This window comes from Tachyglossus aculeatus, chromosome 1 (genome assembly GCF_015852505.1).
Source record: "Tachyglossus aculeatus isolate mTacAcu1 chromosome 1, mTacAcu1.pri, whole genome shotgun sequence".
NCBI classification, from domain to species: Eukaryota; Metazoa; Chordata; class Mammalia; order Monotremata; family Tachyglossidae; genus Tachyglossus; species Tachyglossus aculeatus.
In genome coordinates, this window is record NC_052066.1 from 155,954,682 (window position 1) to 155,973,281 (window position 18,600).

The 18,600-nt window shown below is 41.6% G+C and overlaps 1 protein-coding gene across 2 annotated transcripts in view; it reads left to right on the forward strand.

The window, feature by feature from the left end:
- Positions 1 to 18,600, forward strand: part of BTBD7 (BTB domain containing 7) — a 57,653-nt gene that overhangs the window by 32,686 nt on the left and 6,367 nt on the right. For both annotated transcript variants that reach the window (XM_038764220.1, XM_038764304.1), the window contains exons 4-8: positions 9,647 to 9,855; positions 12,819 to 12,894; positions 13,643 to 13,803; positions 14,975 to 15,118; positions 16,935 to 17,124. In XM_038764220.1, coding sequence (XP_038620148.1) covers positions 9,647 to 9,855; positions 12,819 to 12,894; positions 13,643 to 13,803; positions 14,975 to 15,118; positions 16,935 to 17,124 — 780 coding nt within the window. The remainder of the gene's footprint in view (positions 1 to 9,646; positions 9,856 to 12,818; positions 12,895 to 13,642; positions 13,804 to 14,974; positions 15,119 to 16,934; positions 17,125 to 18,600) is intronic.

The window sequence follows — 18,600 nt, forward strand, 5'->3', positions numbered from 1 at the left end:
AGGGGGGAGACCCTTTCCCCTTCTTTTTCATCTTCCCTCCTCTTCTTCTTATCATTCCATAAGTACATCTCCACAACAAATTACCTTAAGGTAAATTCAGTGTGTGTTTAATTCGTATGATTGGTTCTCTGCACACCAATTGCTCAAAAGTTTCCTTTTGTTTTGCTCTTCGGCCCCAAAAGGTTACAACCCCTGTTCTAACTTAATCCTCTCCACCTGTTTGAAAGGGTTTTTAATCTCTGGTCATCTGTTTAAAATGTTGATTTTGTGTTTAAAAAAAATCATTGAAGCATTATTTGAACACCATAATGTTTTGGTTGGTTGTTTCTGGTCCTGTTTGAAGTGTGTTTATGCAAGGCTTCTACTTACAATTGGTTTGCATTTTGTAATAACCCCACTCTATATTGGTTGCCATTCCTTATTGTTTTAGCCATGGTGGTTATTATGCTCATTTCTCTTGTTATCATTATTTCTTTCCTCAGACTGTCCTTTTTTTCAAGGAAAGTTGATCACAATGTTATTTTTTAAGGTCTGATTTCTGCCATGTTTTAAATGTATTTACTACTTTTAAATAACTATAACTTGCTTGGTGCCAAACTATGGTAAAAAGTGTTTTTTCTTTTTATGTTGAGCAGGTAGTATAAGGCAGGCTTTGTAATTACTTTTAAATTGAATATAAAACAACTATTAAGACTATTAATTATGATTTAATTTTCATCCCCATTCATGCATTCAGTTGTATTTATTGAGCACTTACTGTGTGCAGAGCACTGTCCTAAGCGCTTGGGAAGTACAAATCGGCAACATATAGAGACGGTCCCTACCCAACAACGGGCTCACAGTCTAGATGGGGGAGACAGAAAACAAACATGTAGAGAGGTGTCAAGGTAGTCAGAACAAATAGAATTATAGCTATATGCACATCATTAACAAAATAAATAGAATAGTAAATATGTACAAGTAAAATAGAGTAATAAATCTGTACAGATATATACAAGTGCTGTGGGAAGGGGAAGGAGGTAGGGCGGGAGGATGGGGAGGAGGAGAGGGAAAAGGGGGCTCAGTGTGGGAAGGCCTACTGGAGGAGGTGTGCTCTCAGTAGGACTCAATTCATTCATTCATTCAATCGTATTGAGCGCTTACTATGTGCAGAGCACTGTACTAAGTGCTTGGGAAGTACAAGTTGGCAACATATAGAGAGGGTCCCTATCCAACAACGGGCTCACAGTCTAGAAGGGGGAGACAGACAACAAAACAAAACACAATTCAGATAGCTTTGCCATAATCTTTCTTTGAGGGAATTACAGACTATATACTATCTTTAATTTTTATGACTCCAGTATCTCAGCATTGGAGCCTCCTAAAGGGGTGACAATGTTTCTGTCTGGCAGCTTTCCTTAAACTCATGCAGTGTTAAATCAAAAACCTATCTTTTGCCTAGGGAAACATACTGTCTCCCCAGAGGTAGTTTGGCTCCAAGAAGAACTAAAATGCCCAAATTATCAGGAATGTGATGGCACCACTTCTGCCTTATGGGCAAATTTTAGAAAATACATCCTCATAAGCTGAAGACCGTGCCAAAGATGTCTGCCAATCTGTGTTTCCTTACCATAAGTTTTTTTACAGTATAGCCGTAAATGTTCTTCCTTTCCTCAGTGTATTTTTTTTTTTTACCAGTCTGTAGATTATGCAGTATATTTGGACCAGAGAGCACAAAAGTGGGGTATATAGCAGCTATAGAATACATTGTCCAACACTCTGGCAGATTACCGATAATTACAGCCTTTCATCCAAATGAAACTCCAGCAGGGAAACTGAAAGCAGTGACCTAATTTCTCCTTCGGCAGCTTGTTCGTGTTCCAGTTGGGTATGGCTTTAAACGAATGCAAAGCAGTACGGTATTGGCCGGCTCTCCTCTCTCAGTAAGCCTCTCCTTCCGCATTGTTCCCATGTTGATGTTCTTCCGTCTGTCTCAGTTTGGTCGAGCCGGCAGCTCATTTTACTTCTGCTCTGCAGTTGTTTCCTTATTCAGCGAGTTAGCTCATGCGGCTTGAATGTACTTCCCATAGAATAATGAAGCCGGGCTGAAGGTTGTTATTGACTGATAATTGAAAGCAGATGAGGAGGGGGGAAACACAGATTTCGGTTAAATTGGTACGATCCATGCACCTTGAATGGAGAATTATCTTTTTGTAGTGTTTAGCAACCAGGGTGGGGCTGTCACCACTGAGCAGAGTTCCCAGGGATGAGACCCCAAAAGGACTTAGTATATCCTTTGAAATTGAAATTGATGTGGTCACTAAATCTCAAACTTGCCTCCTAACCAATATATCCTTTCCTGCGACTCACTCCACCTATCAGCTCAGTTACCCTCCCAGCCGGTTCTTTGTCCCTTATGAGAAGCAGCGTGGCTCAGTGGAAAAGAGCACGGGCTTTGGAGTCAGAGGTCGTGGGTTCAAAACTCGGCTCCGCCACTTGTCAGCTGTGTGACTTTGGGTAAGTCACTTAACTTCTCTGTGCCTCAGTTCCCTCATCTGTAAAATGGGGATGAAGACTATGAGCCCCACGTGGGACAACCTGATCACCTTGTATCCCCCCAGCGCTTAGAACAGTGCTTTGCACATAGTAAGCACTTAATAAATGCCATTATTATTATTATTATTATTATTATTATTATTATTGTATTTCCATCCCCCTCTTCTGATGTCGCATTTACTCTTTGATACCAATTAAAAGGGTGTGTATATGATCAAGGGTACATGCCCACACTCCGACCCATACGGAGCGTGGCAGAGGAAGCTGAGTGGGGTTTTCACTGTCAATCAGTGGTATTTATTAAGCGCTATTATACTAAGCACTTGTACAGCTCAGTAGAGTTGGTAGACACAGTCCTTGCCCGACAAGGGCTTACAGTCTAGAAGCTTTTTCAAACTCCGCCCTGTCACCGGGTCTCAGAGTAGGTACCGTAATAATAACAGTAATAATAATAATGATGGTATTTAAATGAACCAGGCAATGGAGAAAATACAAGCAAACATTAAATATCCATTTTGTGGGGGCCAAGGAAGCCACTAAGTTAGGCATTAAGGGGGTGACCCCATTCACAGCATCCCCAGTTTTTCCGGACAGGAAAGTTAGCATAACTTGCCTGCCTCTACTACTTCGAACCCTCATGGGTGTCGTCAGGGGTATGGCTGTCAGCTGAGGTCTCTGTCGATCAGTGGTGCTTATCTAGTGTTTACCGTGCGCAGAGCACTGTACTAAGTACTTGGGAGAGTACAACAGAGTTGATAGATGCATTCCCTGCCTTCAGTGAGCCTACAGTTTGGAGAGCTTACAATCTCTGCAGCACAAATGGGGGCAGGAGTCTCTGACCAGCGGGGCTGGAGTCTGTACAGTGTGCATGTGCCGATTGGGTCAGTGATAATCCAGGTATCTCTGCTTGGAATAGGGTGAAGAAGGGAAGGGAGGCTGGAATTTGGGATTTTAGTACCTGGCTTCTACCACTTCCCGACTCCAGCTCCAGGGACTCCTTGGAGTAGTCCACCATCATTGGCTAATGAATTATTGAAGTTCCACGTATGTAGTTTGAAATATTCCCTTAAATTTTCCTTTTCATGAACATGCCATGCTTTTTTGACCATAAAAATGCTGAAACTTACTTCCCTAGACAGATTTCAGGTGATCTTTAAGCCATATGAGCAATTTCAGAAGCTCAGATGATGCTGTTTGTGAAAAGCCTGGCCTGAAAAATTTGAGATTGCACAGCCAGCCCCATACCACTTATGTACATATCTGCAATTTATATTAATGTCTGTCTTCCCCCCCCCCGTACTGTAAGCCTGTTGTCGGTTGGGAATGTGTCTGTTTACTGTATTGTACTCTCCAAAGTGCTTAGTACAGTGCTGTGCACACAGTAAATGCTCAATAAATACGAATGAATAAATGGCAAAATGGAAAAACTGGTAAAATGGAAGGGTGTTGAGAATGTCCATTTCCTAAGTATGATCTGAATTTTTCACTCTATCAGCTATGTAGCAAGGCTCATTTACAACATTCAGGCCAAAACTCTTACTTTGGGATAAATTTTGTAGTTTTGTGCTTCAAAGACATATAGTTAGCTAACTAGGTTTTATTGTTAATGGCCTGTTAACATTTTTTTTCCGATTGACCTGGACCGTATTGTAAATTGATATAAAATCCTAATTGTCATTTCTAGATGCTGTCTCTGAGGAATCCAGTTCAGAAATAGTCCTTGACAGTCATTACAGGAGGTGTAAGGAGGATGACAAAGGAGTTTGCCTGAAGGAGGAGGAGGATGGCAAGCTATTGCCTCCAGACAGAGTGTCTCTTACCAGAGCCATCCTCCACGCTACCCCTTTGGCCACCCAGGCTTCCGCCTTGCCTCCCATGGATAGCACAGGAGGTACCCTTGTTGAGGGGGAGATGAAAATTCCGATTTGGGCCATGACAGCGAGAAAGCCCAATGTCAAGAACAGTAGCGATAACAGGAGAAAGTTTAAAAAAAAACAAACCAGCCTGCAGAAACTGTTCCTTAGACATCCTACCTCAATTGGTCCGTATAGGCTTCAGTTCAGGCAGGTATAGTGCAGCTTCAGGAGAGATGGTGGTAGATGCTGTAATTTCCCTTTATCTTGCCATTTCTACAGGGAATGTGTCTACGAACTCTGTTGTATTATAGTCTCTCAAGTGCCTAGTACAATGCTCTGCACACAGTAAGCACTTAATGAATACCATTGATTTGATTATTGTTTTCTGTGGAAACCACGATGACTGGGTACTGAGTTCAGTGGAGCCACGTATATGTGGGCAGGAGAATGGAGAGGATGGCAGGTTTGCCTTTTCTCTCTCTCTCTCTTCCTCTCCCCTCCCACCTTTCTCCAGGACTTCTCTCTCACTTGTAAAGGAAGCCTGGAGCCTTTCTGCTAGCTAGGAGTAAAATTTCATGGAGTTGAGTGAAATATATTTTCAAACACTTATTTTGTCTCAAACCACGTTTCCTAGTTCTATTTTATTTTGACTTAACTGATGCCCAACAGTTTCATTTGGGTTCTAAGGAATTGCAATGTCTGTAGTCCACAAAACTATATTGCAGGCTATTATTATGAGTACAGGGTCAAAGGACAGTCTTCATATCTGTGTAATTTGGACTGTTAGCCACCTATTGGTCTTTTTATCCAGGTAGAGCAAGCAACATCAGTAATGTTTCCTGAGGTGAAGGACAGTGATACAACTACGCCTCAGTAGGTGCTCTTAATTGGTTCCATAAAAATAGAATGTAGAGTGAAAGACTGGTAAATGGGATATACTTTCCCATAGGAAATTATGTAAAGTGCATTATTAATAACAATTAGTAGTAGTAGTATATTTAAATGCTTATTGTGTGGCAGGCCCTGTACTAAGCGCTGGGGTGGTAACAAGAAAATTGGTTTGGATACAGTCCCTGTCCCACTTAGAGCTCACAGTCTAAATCCCCATTTTATAGATGAGGTAACTGAGGCATAGAGAAGTGCCCAAGGCCACACAGAAGACAAGGCCACAAACAGAGCTGGGATTAGAACCCATGGCCTTCTGACGCCCAGGCCCATGCTCTATCCACTAGGCCATCCTGCTTCCCAAGATCCACAGTTGACCAAAAATATTGTAAATATAAAAATTGATAAAAGCAAAATATTTAAATTATGTACATTTTTAATTTTCCGTACTCTTTCGCATCCTATTCAGCAAAAAGACATCACTGGTTGCAGCAGGGGTGTCTGTCCCCACTCCATTTGCCATTCAGACTCCTCTGCTGGTTTCTTTTTTGTGTGTTGTGGGGCAGACAGGGGAATGTAGGTTGGATTTCTTTTGTTGTTTTTTTCCATCTTGATTTTCATTCATTCAGTTGTATTTATTGAGCGCTTACTGTGTACAAAGCACCGTACTAAGCACTTCTTTTGCTTATGTCTTTTTTCCTCATCTCCCACTTTCTGATTTGTATTTGTTTTTACAATTATGTAAACTACATAGGAGTTGGTAAGAGGCCTGGTTTGATGAGAAGTTTGAGGTTGAAGGCTTACGTGCAGCAAAGTAAGCAGTGTACCCTAAACATGTCATGACCTTAACCAAAAAGATACCTGCCGAAGCCTTCTTGTGGCATTTATACCAAGTTTAGGAGTATATGTGGTCAGTGGCGGATTCGCCAAGGCGTCTCATACTAAAGCATCTCTGAGGAGGTGTATATGAAACCGTGCACACCGTTATAGCTCTACTTCCATTTCTGACATAGAATCAAAAGAAATGACAAACTTCACTGGTCTCCTTTATACTCCTTCCACCGCTGAAGATAAGGTCTGAAAAAGCATTAACTTGCCAAAATGGAAAAGCATACTCTTGCTTCAATACTTAATGAAATCACCACTTTAAGAGTCTTGATGGATGGCAGGGCTTTTGAATCTGATGTTCTGTACAAGCTCCTCTTCTGCAAACCAAATCCTGAAAGGACTGTTGAATTACAAAAGTGTTACTGTTACCATATAGGAGAAAATGAGAGATCTGAATATGGAATTATAATAGTTGTGGTATTTGTTATGCCCTTGCTATGTTCCAAGTCCTCTGCCAAGTGCTGGGAGAGATCTTTGAACTCCGTTGCTGGCAAGAGCCCAGCCAGGGTGTTCCTGCCCAGCTACTGAGAAAAATGGCCCTTCATGTTCTCCCAGACTTTGTGGACCCAGATAGCCACCTTCATCTCTGATGCATGTCAGAAACAGGAAAAGCACAGGGCATCGCGATAGCTTCATAGTGTCTGTAAATCTTACCAAGGAATTTGGCTTCACTGGGATACCTGAACTTTGGTAACTACTAAAGTTTTCCCTGAGAAGATTATTAAAATCCTAAAATCATTTCAGGGTTTGTCTAGCCAGTCACATGCTCTCCCAGGTTCTTAGTACAGTGCTCTGCACACAGCAAGTGCACAATAAATATGATTGAATGAATGATTGAAGGACTTTGTCAGATCCATTTTCCCAAACTAGTAAGTGGTATTTATTAAATCCAGGCTTGTTGAAACTCTTCTACTATAAAGAAGTCTAGTGGAGGAAGCACAAACAGGTGAGGTCTTAAAGTCACCAGAAACTCCTCTGAGATAACTGCTTTGAAAGTACACATCCAAGAAGACATGCAGATAATGAACCACTTTTCTGAATCCAAAAAGCACCATGGACTGAAAATTAACCTGGAGGTTTATATTTCTGCAGTAAGGGTCCATGTTATCCGCACAAAGTTGAACATTCGCTGAATTCTGCTTAGACAATAGGAAAAGGGGGTAGAAAACGGAATCAAAGTTGGAAATATGTGCTTTGGGAGACTGAGATGTGATAGTGGCACCACCCTGTCAAATTGAAGGTGTGTAGCACAGCTTTTGTGTACTGTGCTAGGTCTGATTGGGGGAATATTTCTTTCAAGAGCATGTTGAACATCAATCAAATTGTTAGACCAGATCCCAAACTAGGAGCCCTAGAAGGCAGTCTGACGGTGTACACAGCTTCGAAACCGTACGCACTGCAACACATCTCTCCTGAGCAGCCTGGGTGTCAGGAGGGTACTCAAGCCCCTGTTCACGGGTGGGAGCGGGAGAACCATTAAGGACAGGGGAAAAAAAATGTTTCAAAAGACCAGGAAAGAAAATTTCAGAACATTTGGTATAGCTGGAAGAAACTGAATGAAAAGAACCAGCCGGAGACTTCCCCAGTTTAGGGTAATTACAAACCGGGTGACCCTCAGGGCAAAGGCTTTAAGTGGCGGAATAGAAAACGGTACCAGAAACCGAAGATACGGATGTGACAGCCATGCACAATATAGGAGCAATTGTCAGCCAGACTGGTCTTTTATCAGTCTCACACCCAGACAGCTCTTTATATAGATGTATATCACATCTATCTACTTCACTAAAACCTGACACCTAACACTTAGATACTTGTACATATCCTCCGCACTTATGTATATATGTTTATACATGCAGGTATTTATTTTGATTAGTCTGTAAATATAATTTTATGTCTGCGTCCCTCAGAGTATAAGCTCCTTGCGAACAGGAAATGTCTCTTGTTGTTTTGTACTCCTCAAGGGTTATTACATTGCATCGCACCCAGTGAAGGCTACCATTACTATTTCCTTATTTTCAAGGCTTGCCAAATTTTGCAAAGACAGTGTAGACGTCACTGTCACTTTGCCCAAGATTCTTAAATGTTAAGTAAAATTCAAGTAATGACATAGTTCCTATTGTGGGTGTTTGGGAGGTTTAAATAACTAAAGAGTTTTAGATTCTGTAATTTATTTGATCTTAGGGAAGCTTTCCCTGACTAAGCCCTCCTCCCCTCTTCTCCCACTCCCTTCTGCGCCGCTCTTACCTGCTCCTTCGTTCATCCTCCCTCTCATCCCCACAGCACATATGTATATATCTGTACATGTCTATAATTTATGTATTTATTTGTTTACATTAATATCTGTCTCCCCCTCTAGACTGTGAGCTCATTGTGGGCAGAGAATGTGTCTGGTTGTTATATTGTACTGTCCCAAGCACTCGGTACAGTGCTTTGCCCACAGTAAGCCGTTCAGTAAATACGATTGAATGAATGAATGAATGGATCTGTGAGAGCATTAGACGCTGTAAAAAAAAATTTCAGTCTAAGTAGTAAGCTTTAGTCATTTCAGACGTCTTGCTTTTTATTATACACACTTGTTGAGTTACTATATAGTTTTTAAATGTATTATAAAATGAAACTTTTCAAGTATTAATATTGAACTTGAAAAAATGAAGCTGTGGCTAATGGAAAGTTAATTTTATGGGATTAAAAAAAAAACCCACCGAAACACAGGATGAGTTCTCCTAAAGGTATTTTACAGTATCCTAGTTTCTTGTTGGTTAACTTTGCTCCTGCTATTTTTAAAGGATTCAAAAAACTTAGTGGTTCTCCCAATATAGGATAAAATGATGCATTTGAAAATCAGTTACTAGGAAGGGAGATGGGATAATAAGGTTGGAAAAGGGTAGAGGAAAAATTATTTTTTCTTCATTAAATTTGAGTTCATAAGAGTGAAAATTGGTTCACGACTTGTGTTAGCTATCAAATGATTTTGAAAGATGGGTAGGAGAATGGTCCTCCTGCAGGTGGTGGTGCCCCCAAATCATTTCCTATAATTTCTCTATATTAATGACTGTCTCCCCATCTAGACTGTAAACTCATTTTGAGCAGGAACGTGACTACCAACTCTGTTGCATTGTACTCTCCCAAGCACTTTAATATAGTGCTCTGCACACAGTAAGCGCTCAATAAATTCCATTGATGATGGTTTCCTACCATTTAGCTTCTCAGAGCTGGGAAAGGCATCCGAGTTATTGATAAATTTTTAGCCAGTATGATGTTATGCATCTGTTTCTCATTTTGATGATACAATACTGATTCTTTATATCCTAGTTCAGTAGGGTTATCACCATTTAGTATCTAATTCAAATTTAGCAGCCTTATATCTACAGTAGTCGGATTTGGGATATTGAAAAAGTTCTATTCATATGAACAGTGCCCAGCACATTGCTGCTGAATTTGTAAGCAATCATAAAAAAGAAGTGTTTGCACTCTCTTTTTAGGTTGCGAGGATATTATCGCTGAGAGCATCTCACTGGACACCTTAATCACCATTCTCAAGTGGAGTTCTCAGCCACATGGCTCCAAATGGGTACATCGACAAGCTTTGCATTTCCTCTGTGAGGAATTTACCCAGGTCATGACTTCTGATGTTTTTTATGAACTCAACAAAGATCACCTACTTATTGCTATCCAGTCTGACTACTTACAGGTAATCATTTATACATGTCTTTCTTATTTCTGTGGTGAGTAGTCATCCACACAGAAGTTTGACTGCTCGTTGGTTACCGTCTTAAAAGGAACAAGGGTGAATAAATGTCTGTATTTTCATTGCATTACTAAAGTGTATACTGAAACAGTATTGTAACCCACAAGTGGCTAGAGCCCACGCCTGGGAGTCAGAAGGTCATGGGTTCTAATTCTGGGCCTGCCACCAGTCTGCTGTGTGACCTTGGGCAAGTCACTTCACTTCCCTGGGCCTCTGTTCCCTCATCTGTAAAATGGGCATTGAGACTGTGAGTCCCACATGGTACAGGAACTGTGTCCAACCCGATTTGCTTGTATCCACCCCATCGCTTAATACAGTGCCTGGCACGTAGTAAGCACTTAACAAACGCTATTATTATTATAAGCTTAGTAATATTTTCCATTTTGAGTCTTTGAAAAGGCATGAAGTAGTAATTAGGTTAATACTATTTTCGGGTTCTTGATTTGTAACCCAACCCAAACAAGCAGTACGTGATAGTTGTGAGCCCGCTGTGGGACCGTCTCGATGTGTTGCCAACTTGTACTTCCCAAACGCTTAGTACAGTGCTCTGCACACAGTAAGTGCTCAATAAATACGATTGAATGAATGAGTGAATGAAAGTAATAGCCTAGAAACAATTGAAGATTTCACTTATATTTCCAGATTTAATTTTTTGACATTCTTTAGTTTTATCTTGGAAATTGTAGACTTAAGCACCATAGTTTTACATCTTTAAACATTTTCAATGAGTGCTTTGGAAAGAATATAGAGTTCTATAGAGTATATATGTCCTGACTCCAAACATCAGATTCTAAGTTAATGGTGCTCAACAGTACAATTGGCATCTCTACTTCCTGTTTTGTAAGTACATACGTATGATATACTAAATTTCAAGTCTCACAATTATGTGTGCTGTCTTTGGATTATTGAAAATCTAGTTCAGTAACTTCTGTTTGACTCAGTTCTCCAGCAAGAATCTCATGTTAAGACTCACATTATTATGATCCCCCCACCTTGACCACTGCAAGCGTGTGCACACCATTTTTTCCAACACTGTATAGCAGCATAGGTCAGCTTAGGTCCACTTTGTTGAATTAGTTTCCAATTCCCTTGCATTGTTCTTTTCTGAATACATATTCTTGATTTGTAGATATTTGCTATTAGTGTATTGCTCGCATACAGTAAGCATTCAATAAATATGATTGATTGATTTGCTCTAGGCTGTTGGGTTTGCTGTGAGTATTGGTTAGTGGTTGGTGGCCTGACTATTGGTTTCAGTCTAGTTACTCGTCCTCAAAAAACAAAACCTTACAGTGTGGATGCAGATGTGGATTTCTGCTTTATTTCCTGCCCTGAATCTGGAGCCAGCTCTTCCGTGTCCCCGACAACCCCCAGAAGCCCCTCAGTCTGAATCCAGGATTCGTATGTGAGATAACTCCGTCCTGGGGCTGAGGAAAGCAGACGACCTAACGGGAATCCCCAGGTCACAGCAACCTCTTGGCCAAAATTGTCCAAAGCCACCTCTGGCTTCAGGACACAAGTGATTTTCAGGTCATAATCCTGGAGGCTGATGCAGCTCCGGGCTCATGTTGCAGGAGACCACTCCAAAAGATTAGGGCTTGGAATGGGGTTCCTGTTAGGAAGTATTGTCGGACTGAAGTGGCAAGGCCTCTACTCTCCCCATTACTTCTCCAACTCTCTTTTCCTATGACACTTCAGCTTTCTGTTTTCATTCCTCTCAAGCTAACCTGCTCATTTTGCCCTCATCTTTCATACCACCAACGATTTGCTCACTCACAGCCTCCCTCCAGCTTTGTACTCTCTCCTGCTTCACATCCAAAATACCTCTGCTCTCCCCATTCTCACCGCCCTTCTGAAATCACACCCCCTCCAATCAGTCAATCATTCATATTTATCAAGTGCTTACTGTGTGCAGAGCACTGTATTAAGCGTTTGGGAGAGTATAATATAGCAGTATAACAGAAACGTTCCCTGCCCACAGCAAGGTTACAGCCTGGAGGGGGAGACAAGCATTAGTATAAATAAATTACGGATATGTACATATGTGCAGTGGGGCTGAGGTGAGGGATGAATAAAGGGAGTGAGGGTGATGCAGAAGGGGATGGGAGAAAAAGAAATGAGAGCTTAGATGGGGATGGCCTCTTGGAGGAGGTATGCCTTCGATAAGGCTCTGAAGGTGGGGAAAGTAATTGTGTCTCAGATATGAAGAAGGGAGGCATTCCAGGCTAGAGGCAGGATGTGGGTGAGAGGTTGGTGGCAAGAGAGACAAAATCGAGGTTCGATGAGTGGGTTAGCATTAGAGGATTGAAGTGTGTGGGCAGGGTTGTAGTAAAAGAGTAGCAGAGTGAGGTAGGAGGGGCAAGGTGATTGAGTGCTTTGAAGCCAACGTTAAGGGGTTTCTTTTTGACAGGGAGGTAGGTGGGCAACCACTGAAGGTTCTTGAGGAATAGGGAAACATGGACTGAACATTTTTGTAGAAAGATGATCTGGGCAGCAGAGTGAAGTATGGGCTGGAGTGGGGAGAGGCAGGAGGCAGGGAGATCAGCAAGGAGATACCTCTTGGTGGAGAACCCTGCCCGGGTCAGAGAAGTCCATGGAGGTAGCGGTGACTCAGAGTTCTTTGCCACCATGGTCTTCTCTGGCCTTACCGGTCGGTGGAATGCCTCAATGCAACCTCCCATACCAGGTAGAAAAGTATGGTCTGCTATTCCTTATACTATTCCTCGGGGCTTAGTATAATGCTCTGCACCAAACAAACACGTCAATGAATTAAAAATTCTGTTGGTCTGGGAAATGCTGTTTTTCCTTCCAATTTAAAATTTCTATCTGTTGGTTAATTCAGTGACTGAAATTTTTTAACCCTAAATAAATGATGCTGAGGTGAGTGTACTTTCATTCTGTTGCAGGCAAGTGAGCAGGATATCCTTAAATATCTCGTCAAATGGGGAGAACATCAGTTAATGAAAAGAATAGCAGACAGAGGTAAGAACTTTAAAATAATGCGTAGCCTAGAAACTTTAGTTGGTGTAATCCTTACTAAACGTTCTGAAATATGCGTATAGCGGCAAGGCAACTTCCCTACGTGCATGAGGAATATGAGAATTTTATGCCAGGCAAATGGGAAAAGATGCTGTTTTATTTATAACGCCACTGTACTTTCATCTGGAAAGGTAGATAAGTTATTTTTTTATGGCATAGGTTACTTTTGAAGTTCTTTCTATAGTTTCCGCAAATACGTGCCCTGCCAACGTACAGATCATAATGCATAGCCTCGGTTGCACGATGATCCAGCCAAGTTTGCGTTCGGTCTCTGGCAGTGATAACCAAGGATGGTTGGAGGAATGGTATAATTCTTGCCCTCTTTCTCATATTAACAGATATACCTTCTAACCCTTCACGGATAAAAATGTAAGACAGAAAATGTCACAGGTATTGCAGTGTGAGATTCTGAGACATGATGTATTTTATTTTGTAATGTAGAGGAAAGTGGACCTGTGGGTAGGTTCTCATGCCTTGAAGTAGTTCAGTTTGGATCAAACTCATGGTCTCTCCTTCTCCATTAGACTACACAAAGAATCCAGAAAAAAATCTTGGAGGTTAAGGCTTTTTCTATAACATAAATGTAATTTGTTGTAATTTTTTGAAGGCATTGTCCTTGTATCTTGGTGTGATAGAGGAGAAAGGAATGTTTTCTTCATGTAACTCCTTTTTCTCCTCATCTGCCTTCTAGAGCCCAACTTGCTGAGTGGCACGGCCCACAGTGTGAACAAGAGAGGTGTAAAGAGGCGAGACCTGGACGTTGAAGAGCTTAGAGAAATTCTTTCTTCTCTCTTACCTTTTGTCCGTATTGAGCACATTCTGCCTATGAACAGTGAAATCCTGAGTGATGCTGTAAGTCATTTTGCCTTCATCTCCGTCTTGGAAAAAAAAAATGCAGTTAATACAAAGTAGGTGTGTCTTTTCAAGCCAATATCAGCCTTTGTTTAGATCTCACCGCTAGAAAGTTTCAAATCAGCCAGACCGATAAAAGTTCCATTGACCACAAATGCGGTCCTTCCGTTGCTTTACTCTTGCCCCACCAGTCGTCAGCAAGAGTGGGGCAGGAGGTGAGGAATTAATAGGAGTCTTCATTGAGGGAAGCCACAGGCAGTACTAAGTCGTTCATGTTCCGTAGATCCTTCATTTCCCACCACGCCCAGATTGCAGATGTTTCCGCTGGCTTATGTCCAGGCTTTTGGACCCAAGAGGTCCGAAGAAGGTAAACAGGTAGCAAGCTAACCGTCCTTGGCAGCTAGTCCCGAACAATAATAAGTTCAAGAAGAGGCTGGTGCATATAATTGTGAGCTCCTCCTCTTGCTTCTGCTTTACTCTGGGATTTTCTTTAGCACTGAGTCCCTGCTCTGCCAGTTGTCAGCTGTGTGACTTTGGGCAAGTCACTTCACTTCTCTGTGCCTCAGTTCTCTCGTCTGTAAAATGGGGATTAAGACTGTGAGCCCCTCATGGGACAACCTGATCTCCTCCCCAGCGCTTAGAACAGTGCTTTGCACATATTAAGCGCTTAATAAATGCCATCATTATTATTATCCACCACAAATGGAACTCCCGCACTTGGAGAGAATGGACAGTACACCCAGTTCTCCTAGGATGTGGGCATTGTGTGTTTGAGAAACCTGAAACTTTGTACTCACCCTGTGTGATGCCACACTTGTGCGTACAAACAGTTCCTTCCCGCATTGCTGAATAGGCTCGCATTGTCCAACAAACACTCCCTAATTCCCTAGCAACTTTCTAGCCAACATGTATAGTGAAAACTGATCTAATTATCTCATTTCTGCTCAGTGCTTTGACACAAAGTAAGCACTTAATTACCACTCTATAAACGAAAACTGCGTGTACTTGGAAATTTTATGTATGCATATGGGATTTGAAATGAAGGGTGAAATCTTAGAGGTTGCTACCTTCCTGCCTTACAAAATAGTTCTTCCCAAACAAGTATTATAGCGTCTTAGGCCTACAACTTGCTTTTATCTCAATCTCCACTTTTCTTTTTTCTATTTTTAAGTTGAAGCGAGGCTTGATAAGCACCCCTCCGTCGGATATGCTGCCAACAGCAGAAGGCGGAAAATCAAATGCGTGGTTACGTCAAAAAAATGCCGGGATATATGTCCGACCCAGGCCTTTTTCTCCGTATGTGGAAGAGGCGAAGGTAATAAGTGGTTTGAGATTTTGAAAAACTTAATTACAGCTGGGTAAAATATTAGTTATTAAAACAAATTTTTAAAGCTTTGCACCTTCTGAGCATTCTGCTTTTGTACTTTTTCAAGAGTGTATTTGTTAATGACTATCACTTTCTGAAATTTATCACCTTTAAGAGCTCAATTTTAATAGGATTTTCTCAAATGTTCTGCCTGGCTATGAAATAGGGTAACCATTCTGAGAAAATGGTTTAATTTATACTATTTTAGTCAAACCTTAGCGATGCTTATGCTTAATGTCCGTGCTTCTAAAATTTTTCACTTCAGAATATTGGAAAGTTTCTATAATTTTGAAAACGATGCACAAAACAATCTTTCAGCATAATTTTGTTCCATTCTAAGAAAATGAAATAACTCACCAGTGGAAACTGATAGGATTGATATGGTAGGATTAGTATCAACCAACCAGGGTAACGTTTGGATTGTATTTTGAGAAGAGGACACACTTGGAAGAATAGACACAACAGTTATTCCTTCAAGACCATATTTTGAAAGGGAAGCAAGTTATTTGAGGGTCTTTGGCCATTTCTTTTTTTATACTAGATTCTTTCAATAAGCCATGCTAATGAAAAGGATTTGTAAGACAAGTTACTTATGCCCTTAGAGAGTGGTTGGTAGTTGAATAATTTTTGCAGTGGAAGGACAATACTTTGTTGGCCACTGAAGGGAGATAGAAGACCCAGTCAAAGCAAGGCATCCAGAGGGAGACATATAAACTTTCCTCAGATCTAAACAGGGGCAAAAAACAAGCCGAGTCCTAGTTGTATCCTTAAACCCGAACTCTCCAGGGGGAAAAGTGTCTAATCTTTACCAGGGCCTTCCCAAGTGGATCAGTGTTGTTGGAGCAGCTGAAAGAAAGTTGGGTACATTTTTTTTTTCTTTATTCTCCTCAGGAGTGGAAGTATCACTTAATGGGACCGAATTTCCCTCCATCTTCAGCTCATCTCCACTTTCCCAACCTGCCTGAGAAAGGAGTGATGTCCCTATCGTAGGCTGGGTGTCCAGTCAGACTCTACCCCGTCCCCCCAGAAAGCCCTTGTTGCTAAAATGTTATGTCCCCTTTGTTTCCTGGCCAACCCTGCCATCCCCTGACTGGCAAAGTGAGGGCAAAGATACTGAGGCACCAATAACTTCATGTGTAAATAGCCTACAAAAATTCAAAGGTAAATTCTGAGCAGTAGTCTAGGCATCCCCAGAAGTTCTGCTGTATTCTTATCAAGAGTTCAAACTTCGGTTGCATTGGATTTAAGGTGGTCCTTGAATATAGTTGTATTTTAAAATATCTGACCTCTGGAATATCATCACACTATTTTGTAGTGACTTCTTGCATACCTTCTAGACTGTGAGCCCACTGTTGGGTAGGGACTGCCTCTATATGCTACCAACTTGTACTTCCCAAAGCGCTTAGTACAGTGCTCTGCACACAGTAAGCGCTCAATAAATACGATTGATTGATATCTCTCTGACATGATACCTCCCAGTCTATCATTGTTATTGATCTCATTTCCTCATCAGTATCATTTCCGCATCAGAATCACTCGTTTCCTTAAAAGGACTCCAGATATAACGAGAGAACTTTTAAGAGCTAATTCAGTTCGTAAGGATTTCTAAATTTTAAAAAGTATGTTCTCTTTTAAAAATATTGTACAGAAAAAACTCACTGGAAGCAGTTCAGTTCTGTCTTGCGAGGTTAATGTAGGAAATGCAACCATTGTCAATAATGGAATGTTCTCTAATGCTATTTTTTGTATTTGATGCATATTTCAGTCTGTGCTAGATGAGATGATGGTGGAACAAACAGATCTCGTTCGTTTGAGAATGGTTAGAATGTCCAATGTACCCGACACACTTTACATGGTAAACAATGCAGTACCACAGTGCTGTCATATGATCAGCCACCAGCAAATCAGCAGTAACCAGTCCAGCCCTCCTTCAGTCGTAGCCAATGAAATTCCAGGTAAGAATATTATGTTTAGCAGTTTTTGTGGGACTGGAAAAATTATTTTTTTCCCCTAAATTCATAGGTTGAATACCTCTGTTCTAGCTTCTCCAGGACTCCATCTTCCCACCCAAACCCTGTCCTCCCCCTGACTTTCCCATAACTAGACAACGCCACTGTCCTCCATTTCGTAAGCCTGTAACCGTGGCGTTATCCTCAATGCATGTCTCCCATTCAATCCACATATTTGGTCTGTCACTAAATCCTGTCGGTTCTACCTTCACATCATCTCTAGAATCTTTCCCTTCCTCTCCACCCAAACTGCTTCCATGCTGATCCAAAATCTCATTTCCCTCCTTGATGAGCCTCCTCACTTACCTCCTCACCTCCTGTTCTCTCCCTTTCCCACTCTGCTGCCCAGATAATTTTTCTAAAAAAAATCCCCATATGTCCTCTGAAACATCCCATGGTTGCCCACCCATCCCCACACCGAACAGAAATTACTTTCCATTGGCTTAGAAGTGCACAATCAGCTCCAGATCTCCTTCCTGCTACTACCCAGCCCTCACACTTTGCTCCTCTCACGCCAACCCACTCACTGTACCTCCATCTCACCTTTCTTGCTGCCAATCCCTTGCCCCCATCCTCCCTCCTGCCTGCCTCCCTCCTTCCCGCTTCATGTCTGACAGACCACCTCCTTCTCCATCTTCAAAGCCGTACAAAATCAGATCTCCAAGAAGCCTTCTCTGACTGAGCCTTCACTTTCCCTGTTCACTCTCCCTCTTGTGTCACCTATGTATTTGGGTCTGTACCCTTAAGCACTTTGATTTTTCTCCCTACCCCCTCAGGACTCCATCTATAATTTATTTTAATGTCTGTCTCCATCTTTAGTTTCTAATCTCCTTGTGGGCAGGGATCGCATTTTCCTACTCTATTGTATTGTACTTTCCCAAGTGCTTAGAAGAGTAGCAGCAAGGCTTTTTGAGAAGCAGCATAGCCTAGTGGATAGAGCACGAGCCTAGGAATCAAAAGGACATGGGTTCTGATCCTGGCTCAGCTACTTGTCTGCCGTGACTTTGGGCAAGTTGCTTAATCTCTATGTGCTTCAGTTACCTCATCTGTAAAATGGGGATTAAGAGTGTGAGCCCCATGTAGGGCAGGGACTGTGTCCAACCTGAACTGCTTGCATGTACCCCAGTGCTTAGAATAGTCCCTGACACATAGTAAATCCTTTACAAATACCATAAAAATAAAAAGTACTCTGCAAACAAAGAGTGCTCAATAAGTATCATCGGTAGATCCCAAGAAATGCCGTTCTCTTTCTTTTTACCTTACCTCTTTATCTTTTTCTTCTTGATTACTTACTATTAAGTATTTAAATTTTCTTTATAGCTTTGATCAGTACTAGTAAGGCTTCCCTGGAGCAGTGGTGAAGCTTTCCCCCCTACTCCTCTTCCTCTTCATCCCGTCCTCCCTCTCCACCAAGGAGCCAGC